Source organism: Lynx rufus, unplaced genomic scaffold (genome assembly GCF_022079265.1).
Source record: "Lynx rufus isolate CCGP_SWC_20201006 ecotype Redwood Valley unplaced genomic scaffold, mLynRuf1.p SCAF_8, whole genome shotgun sequence".
Taxonomy (NCBI): Eukaryota; Metazoa; Chordata; class Mammalia; order Carnivora; family Felidae; genus Lynx; species Lynx rufus.
The window spans coordinates 4995276-5016251 of record NW_025814896.1 but is presented as its reverse complement, the minus strand read 5'-3'; the positions used below and the strand labels follow the sequence as shown (position 1 = coordinate 5016251).

General features: G+C 45.0%; 1 protein-coding gene across 7 annotated transcripts in view; it reads right to left on the bottom strand.

Moving 5' to 3' along the window:
• Window positions 1–20976, bottom strand: part of LOC124504186 (putative serine/threonine-protein phosphatase 4 regulatory subunit 1-like) — an 83569-nt gene that overhangs the window by 54621 nt on the left and 7972 nt on the right. For 4 of the 7 annotated variants that reach the window (XR_006960334.1, XM_047069553.1, XM_047069559.1 and 1 more), the window contains exon 3: window positions 1052–1184. The exons of 1 other annotated variant lie outside the window; for it this stretch is intronic. Coding sequence is in view for 3 of the 6 variants with exons in the window: in XM_047069553.1 (XP_046925509.1) it covers window positions 1052–1184 (133 nt within the window). In the remaining 3 variants the exon portion in view is untranslated. Of the gene's footprint in view, window positions 1–564; window positions 669–1051; window positions 1185–20976 lie in introns of those variants that run through there. 2 more of the 7 variants (XM_047069555.1, XM_047069556.1) reach the window with 1 other exon arrangement.

Below are 20976 nucleotides of genomic sequence, written 5' to 3'. Positions count from 1 at the left end.
GGAAGAGAACGTTTCTTATACGTGACAAGAAAGCCCTGAGCATAAAAGAAAAAGTTTCAAAATCGTGAACTACATTTAAATTAAGAAGTGCTCATCAAAAGACATCATTCAGAGTACCATCATTTCTCTATCTGTAAAATTGGGATAATAATCGGACTCGCTCAGCAGCAATTGCTGTGAACCTTCCACGATTTAATAGACAGAGAGGCACAGACTGTAATTTTTTTAAAGAGGCAACGGAAGGTAAAGAGACTCGACTTAGTATCATCCAGCCTTCCCAGAACGGTGTACTTAAAGACAGGTATGAGGCAAGGCCACAGGTAGACAAGTCCAGAGGACTGTTCGGAATGAGAAACACACAACGGCTTGTGAGTGGAAGGAAAGGGTGTGTGTCGCAGGCGAGAAGGAGGATGCTGAAGACAGCAGGAGTATGTGATGGAGGAAGGGAGACAAGAAGAGAGACGCCTCCTCCCGCCCACTCGCCCCCAAGACAGGAGGGACGAACGCCCTCAGACTCAGGTTTGGGCAGACTGTAAGGTGAAAAGAGGTGCCTTAGTTTCTTACTTCTTTAGGAAATAACAGTCAAGGTCATCTGTCGAAGAGGCGTGGTCTGAGGCTGGAGAAGAGTCCCGCCAGCACCCCAAGGAGTGACATCACATTGGGACAATCTGCAGGAAAGTTCCGGTCACAAATCAAAACAAGAGAGCCATGCTCCCAACAGATGCTCCTCAATTATGGGGACGCATTTTACTTTTCTGCGAATTGCACAGGTGGAAAGAAAGCCGGTCAGCAATCCTATCTAAACACCATTAAACTGCGTCACCATTTTATTCCTGGCTGGTACCAGGTGATCAGCAAAACGGTCACAAGAGTAACAGAAAAATCTAATCAAATGGCGCCATTCAGACAGGATCCCGGCACCCTGGGAACAGCCCGCGTTCCACCTCATCCACGAGAGTCCTCAGAGCTGTCACAGAGAAACGGCCACTGTTGTCAGCTCAAACCAGACCCAACAGAGGGCTGCGAGCGTGGGAAGGACTGGCGAGCTCACCGGTTGAAGACGTTCTCACTGAAAGCATACTTTTCCAGGCGAGCGAGGGGAGGCAGGTTACCCTGGCCTGGAACGTCCAGAAAGGCCGTTAGCCTCATGCTGTCACGATCCGGGCCGTAGTCTTCAAATCCATCTAAAGGAGAAGAGGGGACAAAGCCACACTTATCAGGTCACACCTGAGCAAAAGCAGGTCCTTGAAGCAAACCTTCTACCTTCACACCCTTTCCCGTGGGAGTCTTGAGAACTTGACCGACTCCTCTAAAATGAAGTGGGTAGGTTATAACGCAAGAGAAGGGTGACTGGACCAGAGTCATAAAGAAAAGCTAAGTGCTTTTCTTTCAGTGCTGTCGACCTGACTTGTGAGTCACCTCTCATCAACACGATGGGAACCTCTCCTCTACCGGGGAACTCAGAAGCGAGGGAACGAAGCAGCTGGCCGAGCCCTCGCAGAAACGTCCGTGAAGTGCTATGCAAACAAGTGTCCAATGGTAAAAAGAAAAACATATGGGGGGGGGGCGCCTGGGTGGCTCAGTCGGTTAAGGGGCCGACTTCGGCTCGGGTCATGATCTCGCGGTTTGCGAGTTCGAACCTCGCGTCGGGCTCTGCGCCCATACCTGGGAGCCTGGAGCCTGCTTCGGATTCTGTGTCTCCCTCTCTCTGGCCCTCCCCTACTCGCGCTCTGTGTGTCTCTCTCTCCCTCTTAAAAATAAATAAACATTAACAAAAATATTAAAAAAAAGAAAGAAAGGAAAACAGGTGAGTTTGACCTCGTAACCAAGAATCGGAAAGAAAGTCCGCCCCGTATCTTGTCTTGCCCTTAACGGACTTGTCGCACAGCTTCACACACTCCGTGACAGTGATTCCCATCAAACCGCGTGGCGACACCCAAGCGGAGCCCTCCACGTGGATGTCTAACGGCTTCCTCCAACTCACCCTGGCCAAACACGAGCCCGCTGCCACACCGGCTCTTCCCCATTAAGCCAGCTCTTCCCCGCCTCCCCAGCGGACGGCAGGCAACCCTCCCTCCAGTGCAGTGGGGAAGTGCGGCCGAGCTCATGGGCACTGGAACCGAACGTCGCTGAAATGAAATGAATCCCCCGACCGCAACTCACTAGCTGCGTGCCCACGTTAAGTGATTTAACCTGTCTCCACCTCCGTGCTCCGTCCCCTAACAGGGACGATGTAAAAATGCGCTCTCAGGATGCTAAAACAAGGGAGACTGGGCACGTCAAGCCCCGCAGATCTGGCCCCTCGCGGTCTGGCCAACCTCGATGGTGGCCACCACCCTTTCCCCACCCACGCATCAGGGGCATAAACGCTTCCCTACTGTCCCCTGCACGGAAATAGCCGAACAGGAAACGCTACTCACGCAAAAAAGCAGAGGCTTCCTACCTGGCAGAGAGGAAAACCAGCTGATTTAGGCAGTAACTGATAAGGGTTTAAAATAAGAAATGACACGTTTGTGCCTAGGTGTTTACTTTGAAACACTAACCACATTTTCCCTCCACAAATTCTTTTAGGCTAGTAATTAGAGCTTATTAAAAATTTACATTGTGTAACAGTTACCCAGAGAATTTTAATAAAGAAGTATACGTCTGCAGAAAAACTACGTGTGACGCACTCAAATACATCATTTCTTGCAGGATCCCTGCCAGGGAGGAATGGGTCCCCACTGAGTCACAGCCAAGCCCCCACCTCACCCCCGACCACAGTCACTTTGTAGGAGCTATTTTCAGTGCGTTTCAGGGCCCATGAGGAACACACAGCCTCCAACCCACAGACATTTACAAAGCAGCGTGAACCTAGCCTGCAGGGGACTTTAAAAACATGAAGTTTAAAAAGCCGAGGTGTCTTGGGGCGCCTGGGTGGCTCAGTCAGTCGAGCGTCTGACTTCAGCTCAGGTCACGATCTTGCAGTTCGTGAGTTCAAGCCCCGCGTCGGGCTCTGTGCCAACGGCTCAGAGCCCAGAGCCTGCTTCAGATTCTTTCTCTCCCTCCCTCTGCCCCTTCCCCGCCGGCGCTCTGTCTCTCTCTGTCTCTCAAAAATAAACATTAAAAAAAATAAATAAAGCTGAGATGTCTAAATGTTTGGGGTCACAGAGAGCTTTGGAACTGGATGACGCCCACAGACATACATACTCAGAACTTTTCCTAAAGAATCAAGGGTTTCGAAAGATCCCCTGAGACCCACCTATGTACTTGGTGGGTTAAGAGGCACTCTTCAAAAAAACTCTATCCGCGAACTCAAGAACTTAGCAATTAGTTCCACAAAGAATAACTGTTATCAGGGAATATTAATGATTCCATTATATTAACTATATAACATTATACTAACTATATACATGGAAATAAAAGCCAAAAACCATAAACTACTGGGTGATAACTAATCTTCATTGGTCTTCCTATAGGCCAGGAACTGTGCTAAGAGCTTCACAGATAGCGGTGGTTCATCAAATCCTGACAACCACACTATCCCCATGTTTCTGTTAAGGGAGCCGAGGCTGAGAGGATCCGAGACAGCTGGAAAGGCCACACCGCCAGAGAAGAGCAGAGTCAGAATGAGAACCGAACAGTCGGACTCCACGGGGCGCCTGGGGGGCTCAGTGAGTCCAGCGTCCCATTTTTTAAAAATTTTTTTAACGTTTATTTTTTTTTTGAGACACAGAGAGACAGAGCGTGAGCAGGGGAGGAGAGGGGCAGAGAGAGAGGGAGACACAGGCTCCAGGCTCCGAGCTGTCAGCACAGAGCCCGACGCGGGGCTCAAACCCACAAACTGTGAGAGCGTGACCTGAGCCGAAGTCGGGAGCTCAACCGACTGAGCCACCCAGGTGCCCCTCCAGTGTCCCATTCTTGATTTCAGCTCAGGTCATGATCCCAGGGTCGTGGGATTGAGGCCCGTCAGGCTCCGCACTGCGTGGGATTCTTTCTCATTCTCCCTCTTTCTCTCTGCCCCTCCCCCAATCACACTCACGTGCTCTCTCTAAAATTAAACACACACACACACACACACACACACACACACAAACAAAACACAGTCAGACTCTAGACACAGCACTATGCTGTAGTGCCAGAGAGGAAACCTACATTTTAATTTTCGAAGAAATTCCTCCCACGTCCCTGTCTGGGCTTCAGGCACGGTGACCTTCCAATGCACCAAAGTCCTTCACCTCAGTGATTTTCTACATGTTGTTTCCACTGCCTGGGACGCTGTCACTTCTTACCCCCTAGCCCCACCCCAGCTGAGGTCCCCCTCGGGGACGCGAGAGAAGGCCCCGCCTCTGCATATAGCCTCTCACGGAGCTGGGGACTCCCCTGTCCTAACACTCCCCATGAAAGTGGCAGCATTGGGCTTTGTGACTGTCTTAGGTTCGTCTCCGAGCTCCGTGGAGGCGCTGTGACCCCAGTGCCCAGTATAGTACCTGACAAGTAATAGGTGCTCAATGAAAAGTAGCGAAATGAGGAATGATACCACCAAAAGAAACTTAAATAAAGAAAAACAAATGCTGAAACAAATGGGTGTTCTCATACAGACTCGTAAAGAAGAAGGAACCTTACAGCATGCCTCGATAAACTCCCTCATTTTATAGACCACTAAAGAGGCGCACCCCCAAAGCCAGCGGCAGAGCTAGGATTCCTAGAGCCTAAATGTTCTGTGTTCCAGACCAGTGCTCTTTCAGGAGATGAGCAGAAAGTCTACTCAGGTGAGACTAAAGGAATCAAAGAACACCAAGGGCGGAGGGAAGGGTTATGGTCTCCGAGGTAACTGAAGGAAAGTCAAAGACTTCCGTTTCCGGCCAAGACGGTAAAAAAGCCTCACGTTTTACACATCTAGAAAGCTAGAAAACCGTCCATGAAACCAGTCTTCAGGCCCTAGACAACCGGTAGCGCAGGACCGGGGCCCTCAGACAAGGGACGCAAATAAGGAACCCCTGAGACAGCAGCCTCCCATCGCCCAGAGTCCCAGCTGTGGAGAAGGAAATGTGAGGAGGCCAAAGAGGATGGAGTCTGCAAAGGAGGGAGTGGCAGCGGCCAGCCCAGTAGCCTCTGGAAGCTTCCACTGTGTACTGAGTACGTGACAGAGAACTACCGAGACTCGGGAGGAAACATAAGAAAGGGGCCAGCGGGTCCTTCCCGGCACTGACGTGTAGGGAATAGCAGTCTGTTCCCACCAGTCAGAGGAGAAAGACCTGTAACACGGCGTTGTCTTAGCAGTAGGGCTAAATTGCTCTAGACTAACGCCCGCTCTAGACCCAGCCCAATAGAACTTACATCAAGCCTCACGGAATCAAGCACAATCCAGGAAAGTTCACTGCACACCATAACAAAATCCAGCATTACTGGATCATACAATTTGTACTGTGAAATCTAACAGCTAACAACCCCAAATTCCTAATGTCTGGCATCCAGTCAAATATTACCACGCATGAAAAGAAGTCAAATAATAGGACCACGATCAGAAATAATGAAGAAACCCCCCCCCCAAAATGTCAGAGATGATAGAATAGAAAATTATCTTTAAACAGCAATTAAAAGAATGTGCCATAGGGGCTCCAGGGTGGTTCAGCTGATTGAGCATCCGACTCTTGATTTCAGCTCAGGCCATGATCTCACGGTTCCTGGAATGGAGCCCCGTGTCAGGCTCTGTGCTATCAGTGCAGAGCCTGCTTGGGATTGTCTCTCTTTGCCCCTCCCCCACTCACGCATTCTCTCTCTCTTTCTCTCCCAAAATAAATAAACATTAAAAAAAAAAAAAAAGAATGGACCATATATTCCATGAAAAAAATGTTGATGAGAAAAATAGAAATTAAAAAAAGACCCCAGTGTAAATTCAAGAGATGAAAAACACAATAAATGAATCAAAACATAAACTGAAAGAAATGAACAGATTAGAGAACTAAAAAAAAAAAAAATTCAGAGAACTTGAAGATACAGCAATAGAAACTATCCAAACTGGGGCGCCTGGGTGGCTCAGTTGGTTAAGCGTCCATCTTCAGCTCAGGTCATGATCTCACAGTTCGTGAGTTCAAGCCCCATGTCAGGCTCTGTGTTGACAGGTCAGAGCCTGGAGCCTGCTCCAGATTCCGTGTCCCCCCCCTCCCCTACTCACACTCTGTCTCTCTCTCTCAAAAACAAACATCAGCAAAAAAAAAATTAAAACAAAAGAAACTATCCAAACTGCAGCACAAAAAGAAAAAAATAGAAAAAAAAAAAAAACACACAAAGCATCAGTTACTAGGTGACATTATCAAGCACCATAACATATGTATAACTGGAGTCCCAGAAAAAGAGAGGGAAAAAAAAAAAAAAGACAGAGATGGAGAAAACATTAAAAATTTTAGAAGAATGGCTGAAAAATTTTAAATTTGATAAAAACTGTAAGCTTAAAGATTCAAAAAACTGAACCCCCCAAAATTACACATAATGAAATATCACACACTGAGACACAACATAATCAATTGCTAAAACTTAGTGATCAAGAAAAAAATCTAAAAAAGCAGTCAGAAAAAAAAAAATACAGATTACATTAAAAAAGAGATTATAAGGGCACCTGGGTGGCTCAGTTCTGTTCCCTTTCTTCTGTTTCCCTTTCTCTCTGCCCCTCCCCTGTTCTCTCTCAAAACTACAAACATGTTAAAAAGGAAAGAGATTATAGACTTCATGTCAAATATCATTAAGGAAAAAGAAGATGAAAGGTGTCTTTAGAAGGCTGAAAGAAAGAACACTAGTCAGAACACTTGAAGAAATCTTTTTCAAATTTTAAGGGGAAACAGACTTTTTCAACCAAACAAAGGTGGAACAAATTCATCACCAGCACACATGTGCTATGAGAAATGTGAAAGGCAGTTCTTCAAACAGAAGAAAATGATACCAAGATGGAAATCCGAAGCTACTCAAATAGAAGAGGCTCCAGGATGGTGTATGTGTGGGTCAATACAAACAACCACTGTCTTCTCATTCTATAAAGTCTCTTAAAAACTCCTTAAAACAAAAATAATAACAACGTATTACTGAGTTCATAGCATATGTAGAAGTGAAATAGCAATAAGGCAAGAAAATCAAATAGAACATACAGATTGGAAAGTGAAAGGAAAAGTAAAACTGTCTTTGTTCACAAGCATGATTGTCCAAGCAAAAGAGTCTAATGAGATTACAAAGAAACCACCAGAACTAATAGGTGAGTTTTGCAAGACTGCAGGAGGCTGCGCATGTATGGGGGCAGGGGTGTAAGGAAAATCTCTGCACCTTCCTTCAATTTTGCTGTGACCCTAAAATAGCTCTCAAAAATCATCTTTTTTAAAAATACAGTTATACCATTTTCATGGATCTGTATTGGACTGAATCCATTTTATGGATTCAATATTGTTAATATGTCAATCTTGCCAAATTTACCTATAAATTCAATGTTATCCCAATCAATTTGCAGAAATCAATAAGCTGATTCTAGATTTATACGGAAATGCAAAGGACTGAGAATAGTCAAAGCAATTTTGAAAAAGAAAACAAAACACCGGACGCCTGAGTGGCTCAGTCAGTTGAGCGTCCAACTTCGGCTGAGGTCATGCTGAGACCTCAGAGCCTGGAGCCTGCCTCGGATTCTGTGTCTCCCTCTCTCTCTCTCTGCCCCTTCCCCTCTCGCGCTGTCTCTCTCTCTCTCAAAAATAATTTTAAAAAATTTTTAACTCACAATTCCAAACCTCAAGATTTAGTATCATGATACTGTGATATTGGCTTCAGGGTAACATACAGGTTAACAGAACATAAGAGAGAACCTACAAATAGATCTGCAAATCTAAGTCCAATGCCATTTTTCACAAAAGTGTCGAGGTAATTTAATTCAGCAAACAGAGCTAGAATAACTGAATAAACACGTGAGGGAAAATGTCCTTTGTTCTTACACCACAAAAAATAATTAACTCAAAATAGATCATGGACGTAAAAAACATAAAATGATAAAACTTCTAGAAGAAGACACAGAAAAACCTTTGTGCTCTTTAGTTAGGCAAACATTTCCTAGAGTGGTGCAAAAAGCATGTGCCATGAAAAGAGATACTGATGAATTCAACTTGATCAAATGGAGAACTTTTGCTCTTCAAACGACATTGGTAACAAAATGGAACACCAGTTGGAACACCTGGCTGGCTCAATTGGTGGAACATGTGGCTTTTGAGCTCAGGGTTGTGGGCTCAAGAGCCACTCTGGGTGTAAAGATTACTTAAAAATAGTACCTTAAAAAAAAAAAAAAAAAAGAGGGGCGCCTGGGTGGCTCAGTCTGTTGGGCATCTGACTTCGGCTCAGGTCACGATCTCGTGGTCCGTGAGTCCGAGCCCCGCGTCGGGCTCTGTGCCGACAGCTCGGAGCCTGGAGCCCGCTTCGGATTCTGTGTCTCCCTCTCTCTCTGCCCCTCCCCTGCTCATGTTCTGTCTCTCTCTGTCTCAAAAATAAGAACATTAAAAAAAAAAAAAGGAAAGAAAATGGAATACTGAGCCACAGACTGGGAAGAAAATACGTGTAAAACACACATCTGATGAAGAATCTGTATCCGGAAGACATAATAAAGAACACTTGGAGCTCAATCTTTAAAATGGGGGCGGGGGGGGGGGGGGGGAACCAAAAACTGAACAGACATGTCACCACAGAAGATACCCAAATGACAGCTAAGCACGGGAAAAGATGTTCAACATCATTAGTAATCATTAGTAATCATGGAAATGTCAATTAAAAGCACAGTGAAATACTACCCACCCACTAGGAAGGCTAAGAAAATTTTTTAAACTGTATTAAACGTGTTGCAAGTAGCAAGTGGATCTCATTCATTGCTGGTGAAAATGCAAAATGGTACAGCTACTAAAATGGTTTGGCAGTTGCTTCAAAAAAGAAATATACACTTAACCACAATCCCACTCCCCAGTGCCTGCAGAGGAGAAATGAAAACACATGTATATTTATACTAAGACTTGTATTTGTGCGTTCACAGCAGCTTTATTCAAAACAGCCAAAGACTGGAAATAACCAAAATATCTATCCACAAAGTGGATAAACAAATTGTAGTATACCCATACAAAGGAATACTTCTCAGTAACAAAAAGGAATGAGCCGCTTATATGCAACAATATAGATGCATCTCAAGAGCATCATATCAACCGAAAGAAGCCAGACACATACAACTTCATTTTGCAGGATTCTGCTAATATGAAATTCTAGGAAGGACAAAACCATAGTATTATATAGCAGATCAGTGGTCGTCTGGGGTCAGGGGTGGGGAAAGGTGTGATGGCGAGTGGCCATGACATGACTTCCGGCAGGTGCAGGAAATGTTTTATTTCCTGGTTGTGGTTGTGGTCACACAACAGTACATACTTGGTACATAGATTCATTTTAACACATGAACCTTCAGTGAATATTATTATATATAAATTATACTTCAGTAAAGGTGGAAAAAAGCAAAAGAGAAAAGGGAGGAAGGAAGAAAGGGAAGGAGAGAGGGAGGAAGGGAGGGAAGGAGAGCAGAGACTGGCCATTCTTCTACTCTTCCCAAGCCCACCTTACGAAGGCTAGCATGAAACTACCTGGCAGGTTGCTGGCAGCACAGTGATTAAAAGAATTCTTAAGAGTATCTAACTTCCTTTGCTCTGATTCTATATTTATGAAGTGAGCTTGAGATCTTAATCTCCTTGAGAACTCCGATTCAAATCCAGAGAATGCACAGTACTTATGAGACCACAGGGAGCTGTGTGGTCTTCAGGTAAAACTTCAATTCATATTAAAGGCATGCAGGGGGGTGCCTGGGTGGCTCAGTCGGTTGGACGTCCGACTTCGGCTCAGGTCATGATCTCGCGGTCTGTGAGTTCGAGCCCCGCGTCGGGCTCTGGGCTGACAGCTCAGAGCCTGGAGCCTGTTTCAGATTCTGTGTCTCCCTCTCTCTCTGACCTTCCCCCGTTCATGCTCTGCCTCTCTCTGTCTCAAAAATGAATAAATGTTAAAAAAATTTTTAAAAAAATAATAAAAAAATAAAGGCATGCAGGAACGCATCTCGAAATTGCCAGGGTGTTCATATTTGTCAGTAGGGTGCTATCTGCCCCTGAATGGTGTGGAAAAAGAAAAAAAGAAAAAAGCACTGTCCAGTTCCTATTCTAGACTTTGTCCAGTGGGGAGGTACTGATCTATCCACCACAATACCTTAGCCTTCTGGGCAAATATTCACCTCCTTCTAGCAAGTAATAAACTGATAATTTTGATTTCTTTTTTTTTTTTTTTAATGTTTACTTATTTTTGAGAGAAAGAGAGAGAGAACACAGGGGAGGCGCACAGAGAGGAAAACAGAGCATCCAAAGTGGGCTACTCACGCAGCAGACAGCCCGACACAGGGCTCAAACCCACAAACTGGGAGACCATGACGGCAGCTGAAGTCAGACACTTAACCGACTGAGCCACCCAAGCGCCCCCTGACATTTTGATTTCTATTCTGACCCCAGTCCCCTTTCTCCATCCCCATTATTACCAACTTAACCCAGCACAGATTACCATAGGAGCAGAGGCTCTGACAACTCCATTCAAACCCCAGTTACTGGGATTTCCAACAACTTACGGTGGGCTGAAGAGAAAGGAACCCCTTCCCACCACAAAAAAATAAAAATAAAAAGTAGAACATACAGAAATGTAGATATTTTAAAATGCAGGAAGGCAGGAAAGAAGGCAGAAAGGACATCCTCAACGCTAGAAAGGAAGATAGAAAAGTGAGAGCAGTTAGCCTAAGTTGACACCCCAGGATCAACATTTAAGACCTAGACACAGGTCTTAGGCACTAAGACTTTTTTTTTAATTATTATTATTATTTTTTAGTGTTTATTTATTTTTGAGACAGAGAGAGACAGAGCATGAATCGGGGAGGGGCAGAGAGAGGCAGACAGAATCTGAAGCAGGGTCCAGGCTCTGAGCTGTCAGCACAGAACCCAACATGGGGCTCAAACCCACGAACCGTGAGATCATGACCTGAGCCGAAGTCGGAGGCTCAACCGACTGAGACCCCCAGGGGCCCCAGGCACTAAGACTTCTGAAGCCCACATGGGGATAAAAGATATGGCTAGTGAATTCGAAACCAAGCCCCCATATAAGACAGTTGAGGAAAGGGACTACAGTTAGGGTGGGAGTGGAGAGAGGCATAGTCACTCGTGAGAAATCAAACCACAGGCCTACGTGGCCTATGAGCGCAGAGTCAACTCACACCCCTGCAGAGGGAAGGAGCCCTGCCCTGAGCTACGAGAGGATCGCTGTCCAGAGAACTCCAGTTCTAGGCATCCCAGCAAAAGCGAACAAGAAGCTGCTCTAAAGAGCCGTTCACAATCCAATAAGCACGCAATTTCACAAAACAATCCCTGCTGAAGATAAATAGGCGAGAAAAAATTTCAAACTGTATATGGCTACAAGCCTTCAAGACAAAGACTTAGCAGATACAACAAATGGGAATCTGCACCCCCAAGATTCGAATATTAGAAAAATTTACAATAGACTATAGGATTTAAAATATACACATCAACATGAAAAAAAAAAGATGCGCAAGGGTGGGAAGAAAAGGCACATTTGAAAAAGAACCATGTAGAAATGAAAAATAGAGACAATTTAATTAAAAATTCAATAGCTGGCTTAAATAGCAGTTTAGACACAGCTCAAGAGAGAGTTAGTGAGCTGGAAGATTGATCTGACAAATCACCCAGAACACTGCACAGAGAAAAAGGGAATTGGAAAATCTGGGACAGCAATTAAGGCACATGAAGAATGAAAAGCTAACATCTAAGATAAGTCCAATAAGAATTCCAGAAAGAGGGATTAACGAAAATAGGAAGAGGCAATATTCAAAGAGATAATGGCAAACAATTTTCCAGAATGGAAAAAAAAAATGAATATTCAATTTGAAGAAGTACAAATCCTGAACTGAATGATTAATAACAGATCCATACTGGGGCACCTGGGTGGCTCAGTTGGTTGAGCATCTAACTCTTAATTTGGGCTCAGGTCATGATCTCATGGTCATGAGATCAAGCCCCACATCAGCACTGAGCATGGAGCCTGCTTGAGATTCTCTCTCTCCTTCTCCCTCTTCCCCTCCCCTGCTCACAATCTCTCACTCGCTCTCTCAAAAACAAACAAGCAAAAACCCACAAATCCGTATGTAGATGCATACTGTAGAACACCCATGGCAAAGAAAAGCATCAAAAAAAAAAAAAAGAAAGATTAAAAATTAAACCCCAGATCTCTCACTGAAAAGATGTTACAGGCCTATTACTTATTACTTATAATCAATAAGAGTGTGAGTCCTTGAGTTAAAATACCTGGTTATGAAATCCACGCTGCCTCTTAGAAGGTATGTAACTCGGGATAGAAAGCTCCCCTCTCTGATTCTGTTTCCTTACCCAAAAATGGATGCCTGCCTCAGATGATTGCTGTAGTGGAGATTAAATGACATTAGACAGTCAGATACAGTTAGAACCTGAAACACATAAGCACTTCGAAAAGATCAGCTGCTATTATTATTATTAAATCACTGAGCACATCATATTACCAATATTGCTTATGTTTCTATCTCCAGGCTTCAGGGCAACCATAGCCACTAGAAAGTGTGGCAGGAAGTGGGGGGAATTCTCAGAAAGGAAAACATCAGAGGGGGAAGCCTCTGTATTAAACTTGGCCTGAACTCTATCTTGACCCCTAGACCATGCGTGTTTGTGGCAAATTCTACAGCACAGCTAAAGCTAAGAGAACTGAACTGAGATCTGGGATACTACCCACCACAGGAGAGACCGTTAACAGTGGGACCTCATTCGTGTTAAGTACCTCCTGCAACAAAACAAAGAAATCTACACTCTTTGGAGGCATATAACAGAATCCAGAGACCGTATAGCATGTAATATTCACAATATCCAGGTTACAATCCGAAATTACTCAATAAACAAAGAAACAGAAAAATGAGCTAGCCTTTTTAAAAGAGAAAAAAAATCAGAGTGACTCTGAAGGGACCCAGATGTTGGAAATAGACAAGGATTCTATTTTACTTTATTAAATACTTTTTTTAAGTTTATTTATTTATTTTGAGAGGGGAGAGAGAGAGCAGGGGAAGGGCAGAGAACCAAGCAGGCTCCGTGCTGTAGCACAGAGCCTCACGCAGGGCTCAAACCCACAAACCATGAGATCGTGACTTCAGCCAAAACCAAGAGTTGGGACGCGTAACTGACGGAGCCACCCAGGTATCCCTGGAAATACACGAGGATTTTAAAGTAACGATTATAAAATGCTTATGGCTGTAAAAGAAATACACCTGTGATGACTACAAAGATCCTGAATCTCAGCAAAGACGTGGTGACTATTAAAAGATATTAAATAAAAATTCTCAAGTTGAAGTACTGTCTGAAATTGAGAAACTCACTGAGTGGACTTAACGGAATGATAAAATAATGGCAAATCCCCCAAATTTGGTGAAAGGAGTAACTGTACAGAATCAAGGATCTCAGCAAACCCCAAGAAGATAAATACACAGAAACCACACCTTAGACACATCCTAGTCACACTGCTGCTGACCCTGAAAACAGCAGAGAAGAGCGAACACTATGTCTGCACAAAGAAGGAGGGCTGGAATGCTCTCTGGCGCCTGTGAGAAGCAGTGGGGGCAGGAGAACGTTCAGATCACATCTGTGAAGGACTCACAGGAAAACCTATCAACCCAGAACGAGATATCTGGTGACACACCCTTCGGGAATGATGATGAGGTAGGGCCACTGTCAGACGACAACAAAAGGGGGGCAAATTGTTTTTAACACACCCTTTTAAACAGAGCCAGCCAACACAGACCATAAGAAATGGTAAAGGAAGTGTTCTGCAGACTGAAGAGACACGGTATCATTTGGAAACTTTATCTTCAAAAGGAATCCAGAACATTGGAAATGGTAAATACGTTGGTAAGTTTTTTTTAAAAACTAGATGTCTTCTTAATTTCTTCGAAAATATGTACGATAATCTAGAGCAATACAAAGCAAAAACGATACTCTTGTTTTTGTGGAATTTATAACATCTGCAGATACACTATATAATAAAAACTATAATGTGAAGTAGGAGGGTAGTGAATGGAACCATACAGTGGTCAGGTTTCACCATTTTACATAAAGGTGCTGCATTATGAACTCTAAGTAGACGGTTTCTGGCTCCCCAGTTGGGACTTGGGGACCCTTTAAAACCCTGGACCGTGTCATATAATGCCTGGCACACGGCAGACACTTAATAAATACTGGCTTCTGTAGAAGTCAGTCTCCCGAGACTTTGATTACCGGGATTCAATTCAGGAGTCCAGCAGCCCCTGAGAAAGCGGAGAAAATCTAGTTTCCACAACGACAAACATGAGACGTGGCAGCGAGCCACCCCCACAACCCGAGTTACAAAGCAACCAGGACATGAATTCGCTTCTGCTTGCAAAAGTGAGAGATCTTAGTCTCAAAAGGAGAGAAAGCAGGCCACAGACCACCGTACAATTGCTAAAATAAGGTGAAGGCACTCAAACATTCAATATAAAGTACGTGAGATAATCAAAAATATCCAATCATCCTAACAATGGGTATAGTAGAAGGAAGTATTGGGGATTCACAGGAAATACGTAAGGAAGGGTAGAGGGAGTCAAGATGTGTCAAGCACATCTGAAATAGTAAGAGATCTGAGTTACAGGGATTTTTAAGAACCAGGGGCACAGATACCGTCTTCTACAGAACAAAGACCCCAGTGATCCGAGAGTCGCCGGTCTGGGGAGCCCTGCATTAATATGCTGCTGGCAGCCAGTCCGAGCCAGAGAACCGGACTCCAGTGCGCCTTGAGTTGGTCCCACACTCTCCGACTGCAGCTCTGACCCAAGCCAGCCGGCCACCTGGCCACAGAGTAGGGGCAGCTTGGGACATTGCGTCCCCCAGTGCGGCACAGGGAAGGTACATGGAGCATCGCTAACTCACACAGTGGGAAAGTTATTCCCATTCAATTCTCTAATTAAATCAACAAAGTCTCCTTTTGGTGCTCGGACGCCTTGAACTCTTCCCTAAAACTGGTGAACCTTCCTTTTTAACACAGCACAGGTCTTGCGCTCCGAGTCTTGCGCAGGCAACTGTCTAGAATTTAACGTCATTTGATTTTTATCTTATGATTTTTTGGTTAAGTTCCATGTTGAGCAACTGCTACAAGTTTTCCAAATTTGTTTAAAAATAAGCCATTTGATATAAAGAACAATACAAATGGCATAGAGAGAAAGCAAAAATAAGAAAAGCAGTACAGAAATGACTGACTTCTGGGGGCTCCTGGGTGGCTCAGTTGGTTGAGCATCTGACTCTGATTTCGGCTCAGGTCATGATCTCCTGGCTCTTGGGAGCAGTCTCCAAGTCAGGCTCTGCGCTGACGGTACAGAGCCTGCTTGGGATTCCTTCTCTCCCTCTCTCTCTGCCCCTCCCCCACTCGCTCCCACTCTCTCTCTCTCTCTCTCTCAAAACAAATAATCATTAAAAAAAAAAAAGACTGACTGCTGAAAAATACTGGATTAGTGTAATCCAAGGAAAATATTCAGATTGATAACGTCACATTCGCGTGCAAATAATAATGCCTTTTATTCCCAGTACCGAAAGAAAATTTTGTAGGTAAACATTTTCCCTCCTGTGGATCAACATCCTTGACCCTTTTCAAAATTAGAAAATCCTACTGGAGTCTGAATTAATGAGATTATCAGTGAGATTATTACTATTTACCTATAAATGACAGATTAGATTTTTTCCTTTACCTATCTCATGAAAGCACCAGAGTTTACCAAAATGTCCATGCAAGCAAGGTTCGGATCCCCTTTCCCCAAAGTGAATGAAAACGGCCGGCATTATCTTCGATGTCACTTGTGAAGGCACCTGACAGGGGGCTGTGATTAATCACCTCTTTCCGTGGTGTTTTGATGTGTTTCTTTGTTTTATTAAGTTTTCCAAGACAGACTGAATCAATCAACAGCTGATAAACTATATAACACTAGCCTACGATTTCTCCACTCAGCACTACTGACCAGCGCTCACTCTCTGTGGCGGAGGTGGGCGGGGGGGGGGGGGGGGGGGCGTGCACTGCAGGATGCCCTGCAACATTCCTGGCCTCAACTCGCTAGATGCCAGGAGCACCTTCTCCCCGAGTTGTGACAATCACAAACATCTCCAGTCACTGCCATAAGCCCCCATTTGAGAACCACTGTAAAAGAGAGGATCAGGTGTCCTCACCTGAACAGCCCCTGGTGAGAGGTTGGTCCCACGAAGGGCAGGGTCTGGGGTCAGTAGGAAAGATCCACCTTTGCCCCTCTGGGCACTCCCACTCCTCCTTCTCCCCTTCACCATCCCCTCCTCCAGCCACGTGGCTCCCAGCTACTTCCCAAACACTCCAGGCCCTTCTCTGGCTAAGGGCCATTGCACTGCAGGGTGGTTCCCTCCGCCTGGAACTCCCGGCCGGAGATGTCCTTTCTGATAACCTCCTTCTCTCTCTTTTTTTTTTTAACACTTTTTTTTTAATGTTTATTTATTTATTTTTGAGAGACAGAGACAGAGCAAGCAAGAGTGGGGGAGGGGCAGAGAGACAGGGAGAGAGAGAGAATCCCTAGGAGGCTCCGCCTTCTCAGTGCAGAGCCCACGTGGGGCTTGAACTCACCAACTGTGAGATCATGCCCTGAGCCAAGATCAAGAGTCAGACGTTTAAGCAACTGAGCCACCCGGGCGCCCCTTCTTTTTCTCTTCAAAATCTGCCCCTTCGTCCACTCGGTGAGGTCCTCCCTGACCTTTATTTTGAAATTGCAAGCCTCCCACCTATTCCCCACCTTACCATGATCTACCATCCTGTTTTTCCAGAGAAATCATCACCTTATAACACACAAAATGTTTATATCCCAGGTCTACTGTTTATCAGCTGGCCCACTCCTCTCCCCACACCCCTGGAAAATCTTTGATTCACTGATATGCTTGGTACACAGCAGGCACTCAGTCAAAGTTGCTGAATGAGGGGCCCCGGGGTGACCCCGTCAGTTGAGTGTCTGAATTTGGCTCAGGTCGTGATCTCATAGCTCGTGAGTTCGAGCCCCGCGTCGGGCTCTGTGCTGACGGCTCGGAGCCTGGAGCCTGCTTCGGATTCTGTGTCTCCCTCTCTCTGTCCCTCCCCCCGCTCGCACCCTGTCTCTGTCTCTCTCAAAAATAAATAAATATTAAAAAAAATTTTTTTTAAGTTGCTGAATGAATGAATGAATGAACGAGTGGTAAATATCTGCCAAGCCAGCTTGCTGTGCCTCCTGACAGGTCCGTAGCTCACAAAATGACTCCTGCTCTCACAAAGAATTTTCTAGAGCTTACATCTCTAGCCCTGCTAAGAGGGCCTATTGTCTGGTGAACTGTTCACAGGAACCCAAGAGCTGAGGTCTAAGTGGTGATATCCTGAGTAGTCAATGACTCTCAGACCCAGCAAGTCTAGGTCACCCACAAACACCAGGAATCTCAAGCTTTCAAGTTAGAAATATGAGGTACAGGGGCGCCTGGGGAGGTGGGTGCGGTCAGTCAGTTAAGTGTCCTACTCTCGGTTTCGGCTCAGGTCACGATCTCACTGTTGTGAGTTCAAGCCGTCCACAGGGCTCCATGCTGACAGTGTGGAACCTGCTTGGGATTCCCTGTCTCCCTCCCTCTCTGCCCCACCCCTGCTCACTCTCCGAGTTTCTGCCACGCACCAAGTCTACCTACAAGTTCATCACTGACCCTCTACCAAAAACGACTGATAATTTAAAGCTAACAAAGACCACTAGGGGAAGGGCTTGGAATGATTGTAGTTTGATATGTGGGGTGGGCTGTATGAAATGCTCAGCACCCTGACCCGCCCTGCACACCCATGTGTGCATGTGCCGCCATGCTTCCCTGAACTGTATGGCCAACATCCCAGCAGCCATCCGGTCAGCGGCCGTGGCTGCTACCTGTCCTCCGCAGGGACAATCCCGGTTTTAAAACCCAGCTAACTAGCTAAAAGATATGCAGCTCACCTCCACCATCCAACCCAAACCAGAGTAGTTCTGAAGGAGTAGCCCTGAGCCCACACAACCCGAGACGAGATGGGCTTCTCTTCGATGAGGTTCCGATCAATTTGCAAAGAATAACGTAATCCCTAATCCTTTAACCAGATGCTAGGTAGCGAAATCGAAGAAAGAAAAAAAAAAATCTCTTCCTTGATTTAAAGTTCCACCAGAAAAACAGATTTCTGGAACCTACAACTCTGAGGAAAAAAGGATTCATCCTCTTTTATGCTAACTCAAGGGTCATCTACCAAAAATAATGAACACAGCCAGTATATTCATCATTTAAAACAGTCTGGGGCATGGAATAAATGAGATGAGCACGCTCTAGTGGAAACACAATGGATCCTTGAACACTTGCCCGTGTGTCAACGTTCTTCACAAGACGCCGATCTGTCTTGAGAAAGGCTAAGCACAAATGAACGTTTTAAGTATAACGTTAGGTGAACGTGCTTTTACAGGTTCAAAGCACAGAACGCATAATCGAATAGAAAGAAAGAAAAGAAATGTCACTGGCCATCTTGCACTAAGAAGAAGATGAAATGATCTAGTACCAAAACCGAAAGCATGTTAATAGCGAACCCACCTCAAACATGTTTTCCTCCCCCCACGGCGGTTAGCTTCACGTGACAACGGTAAACCATAATTCAATATTCAACTGGGTACTGGTGATCCAGAGATGAGAAAGACATGGTCCCGGGGCCCGAAAAGCTCCCAAGGGAACAAAGAGCATCGCACCCATAATAACCCACTCTGGTGGCAAGAGCCATAGGATACCGATGGAAACAAGCCAGGAGAGAAGCCAGCTCTGCCTGGAAGCGGAAGGTGAGATGGCAGATGCTTCCCTACGACAGGGTGCTGTCCGAGCTGGGCCTTGAAGGGCAAGTAGGAATTCACCATAAGGGAAGAGAGAGAGGATCTGGGAAAAAGAACATTCCAGGTGAAGGGAAGAGCGTAACAGAGGAAAGTACGCTGAGAGCCTGCTGCCTTTGACCAGTTTGGGGAAGCCAGAGATGTCACAGGAAGCCACCAGGCCCTGACTGAACAGACACGCTAGAACTGGGTTTAAGTGGAAAGGTGAGAAAAAATAAACACAATAAAACATACCCAATGAGATCCCTTTAGACGTGAACAGAGGTAGAGACGGAGGCAGAACGTTATAGCATGTCTACCCTGGCAAGCATTTTCATTAAGAACCCGTTCTCCAGGCATTCCCAATATTTACGATTCCCCATTCAACATGCCATCCTGTCACTATAAGTCTATGTGAGCTATGCCACCCTGGGCCAGCCCAATTATCCATACAATCCAATATTCTGTCTCTGACACAGCACTAGGGGACATCGGTGGGGAGAACACGATAGATGTGGCCCACTCTGTCTATGCCCATCTCAGAATGTTAGAATATTGGTTGATGGTGAAGAAGGACCTTAGCCTTATTTGCAAAATATGTACTTAAAAAAAAAAAGAAGAATGCAGTAATGTAGAACTTACATAATTGATAATTTTATAGAGCGTCTCATTAGCCACTCTTCGATGAACAATTACTAAGTCTTTGTAAGGCCTTAAACAATTTTGGGAGGAACCACAGTAAACCATCCATTAATGTGTTATTTAAAGTGGTTTCATTCGTCAACGCCGATTCCTCTATTGGGACTATTTCTAATAGCTAGACTAGACAAACCTGGCCCATCTAAAAGCTAAAGAACACTCTTGATTCTTCACTGGCTTTTAGGGGGAAACTGACCCCCAAACACTGCAGGTCCTTGTTGACTTAACTAAATTTCAACAGCAAGTTGCACGAGCAAACTTTCTCTATATAAATGCCATTCTCTAACAAGACCCACGCTGATTTATTAGCTCTTGTATGAGCAGATCCGACCAATGCATAATGTTTTATATGGCAAATCTTTGAGGGCTACTGATGGTTATTACTAGCGCTACGCCATGGGCTGGCCGAAAAGACCAACTTAATTCATGAGCAGCCGTCCTTTCCACACCATGCATACATGGAAATTCCCCTTTGATTTGTGGCTTTAATCACGGCTTCCAAAACCTGTCATTATTTATGACTCTGACTTTTACATTGACGGTTAACGGGAAACATTTACTCGGGCTACCTGATAGGAAAGAACTCTGCAGCTCAAAGCAGAGCATGTGCTCCATTCTGACATTACACATCTCCATTTTCCTGCCGACTCACCAGGTTGGGGATGGAGTTAGAGGAGGTGGGAGAGTGCCAGGCGTTACATAATATTACTGAATGGAAAGATATTACTTAAATATGCAGTGACTCCTCCAGTCAGATGTGAGGCAGATTCGAAAAGGAAAACAGGTTGTAAGACAAAACCCACAACCTTTGGGGTTTGTGTATGTGCGCGTGGGTCTTGACATTCCTACTGTTCAAAATATTTGAAATCGTCAAGCAATGCTGACCAACATAAAGTCACTTCTATACTGACCACCTTGGCCAAGCTGCCAGGAAGGCCGCCCTCCTTCTTCTAGGAAAGAAGCACACTCTTCTATGGATGCACCAAGCTCTGTTCTGGTCTCATACAATCCAACCCCCACAAGTCTTCCACTCTTTCTGCTCTGTCGTCTTTCGCTTTAGGGAGCGCCTGGCTGGCTCGGTCAGCAGAACATGGGACTCTTGATCTTGGGGTGGTGAATTCAAGCCCCAGGATGGGTGTAGAGATGACTTAAATAAATAAAAAGCTGTTTTAAAAAAAGTATGTCATCTTTCCCTTTTCATGGACTCCTTCTCCTCAGTCCCTGGTTATACTCTCCCTTGCACCTTGATTCTAAAAATCAGTGCCTTTTAGAAAATCCAAGCATAACACTAT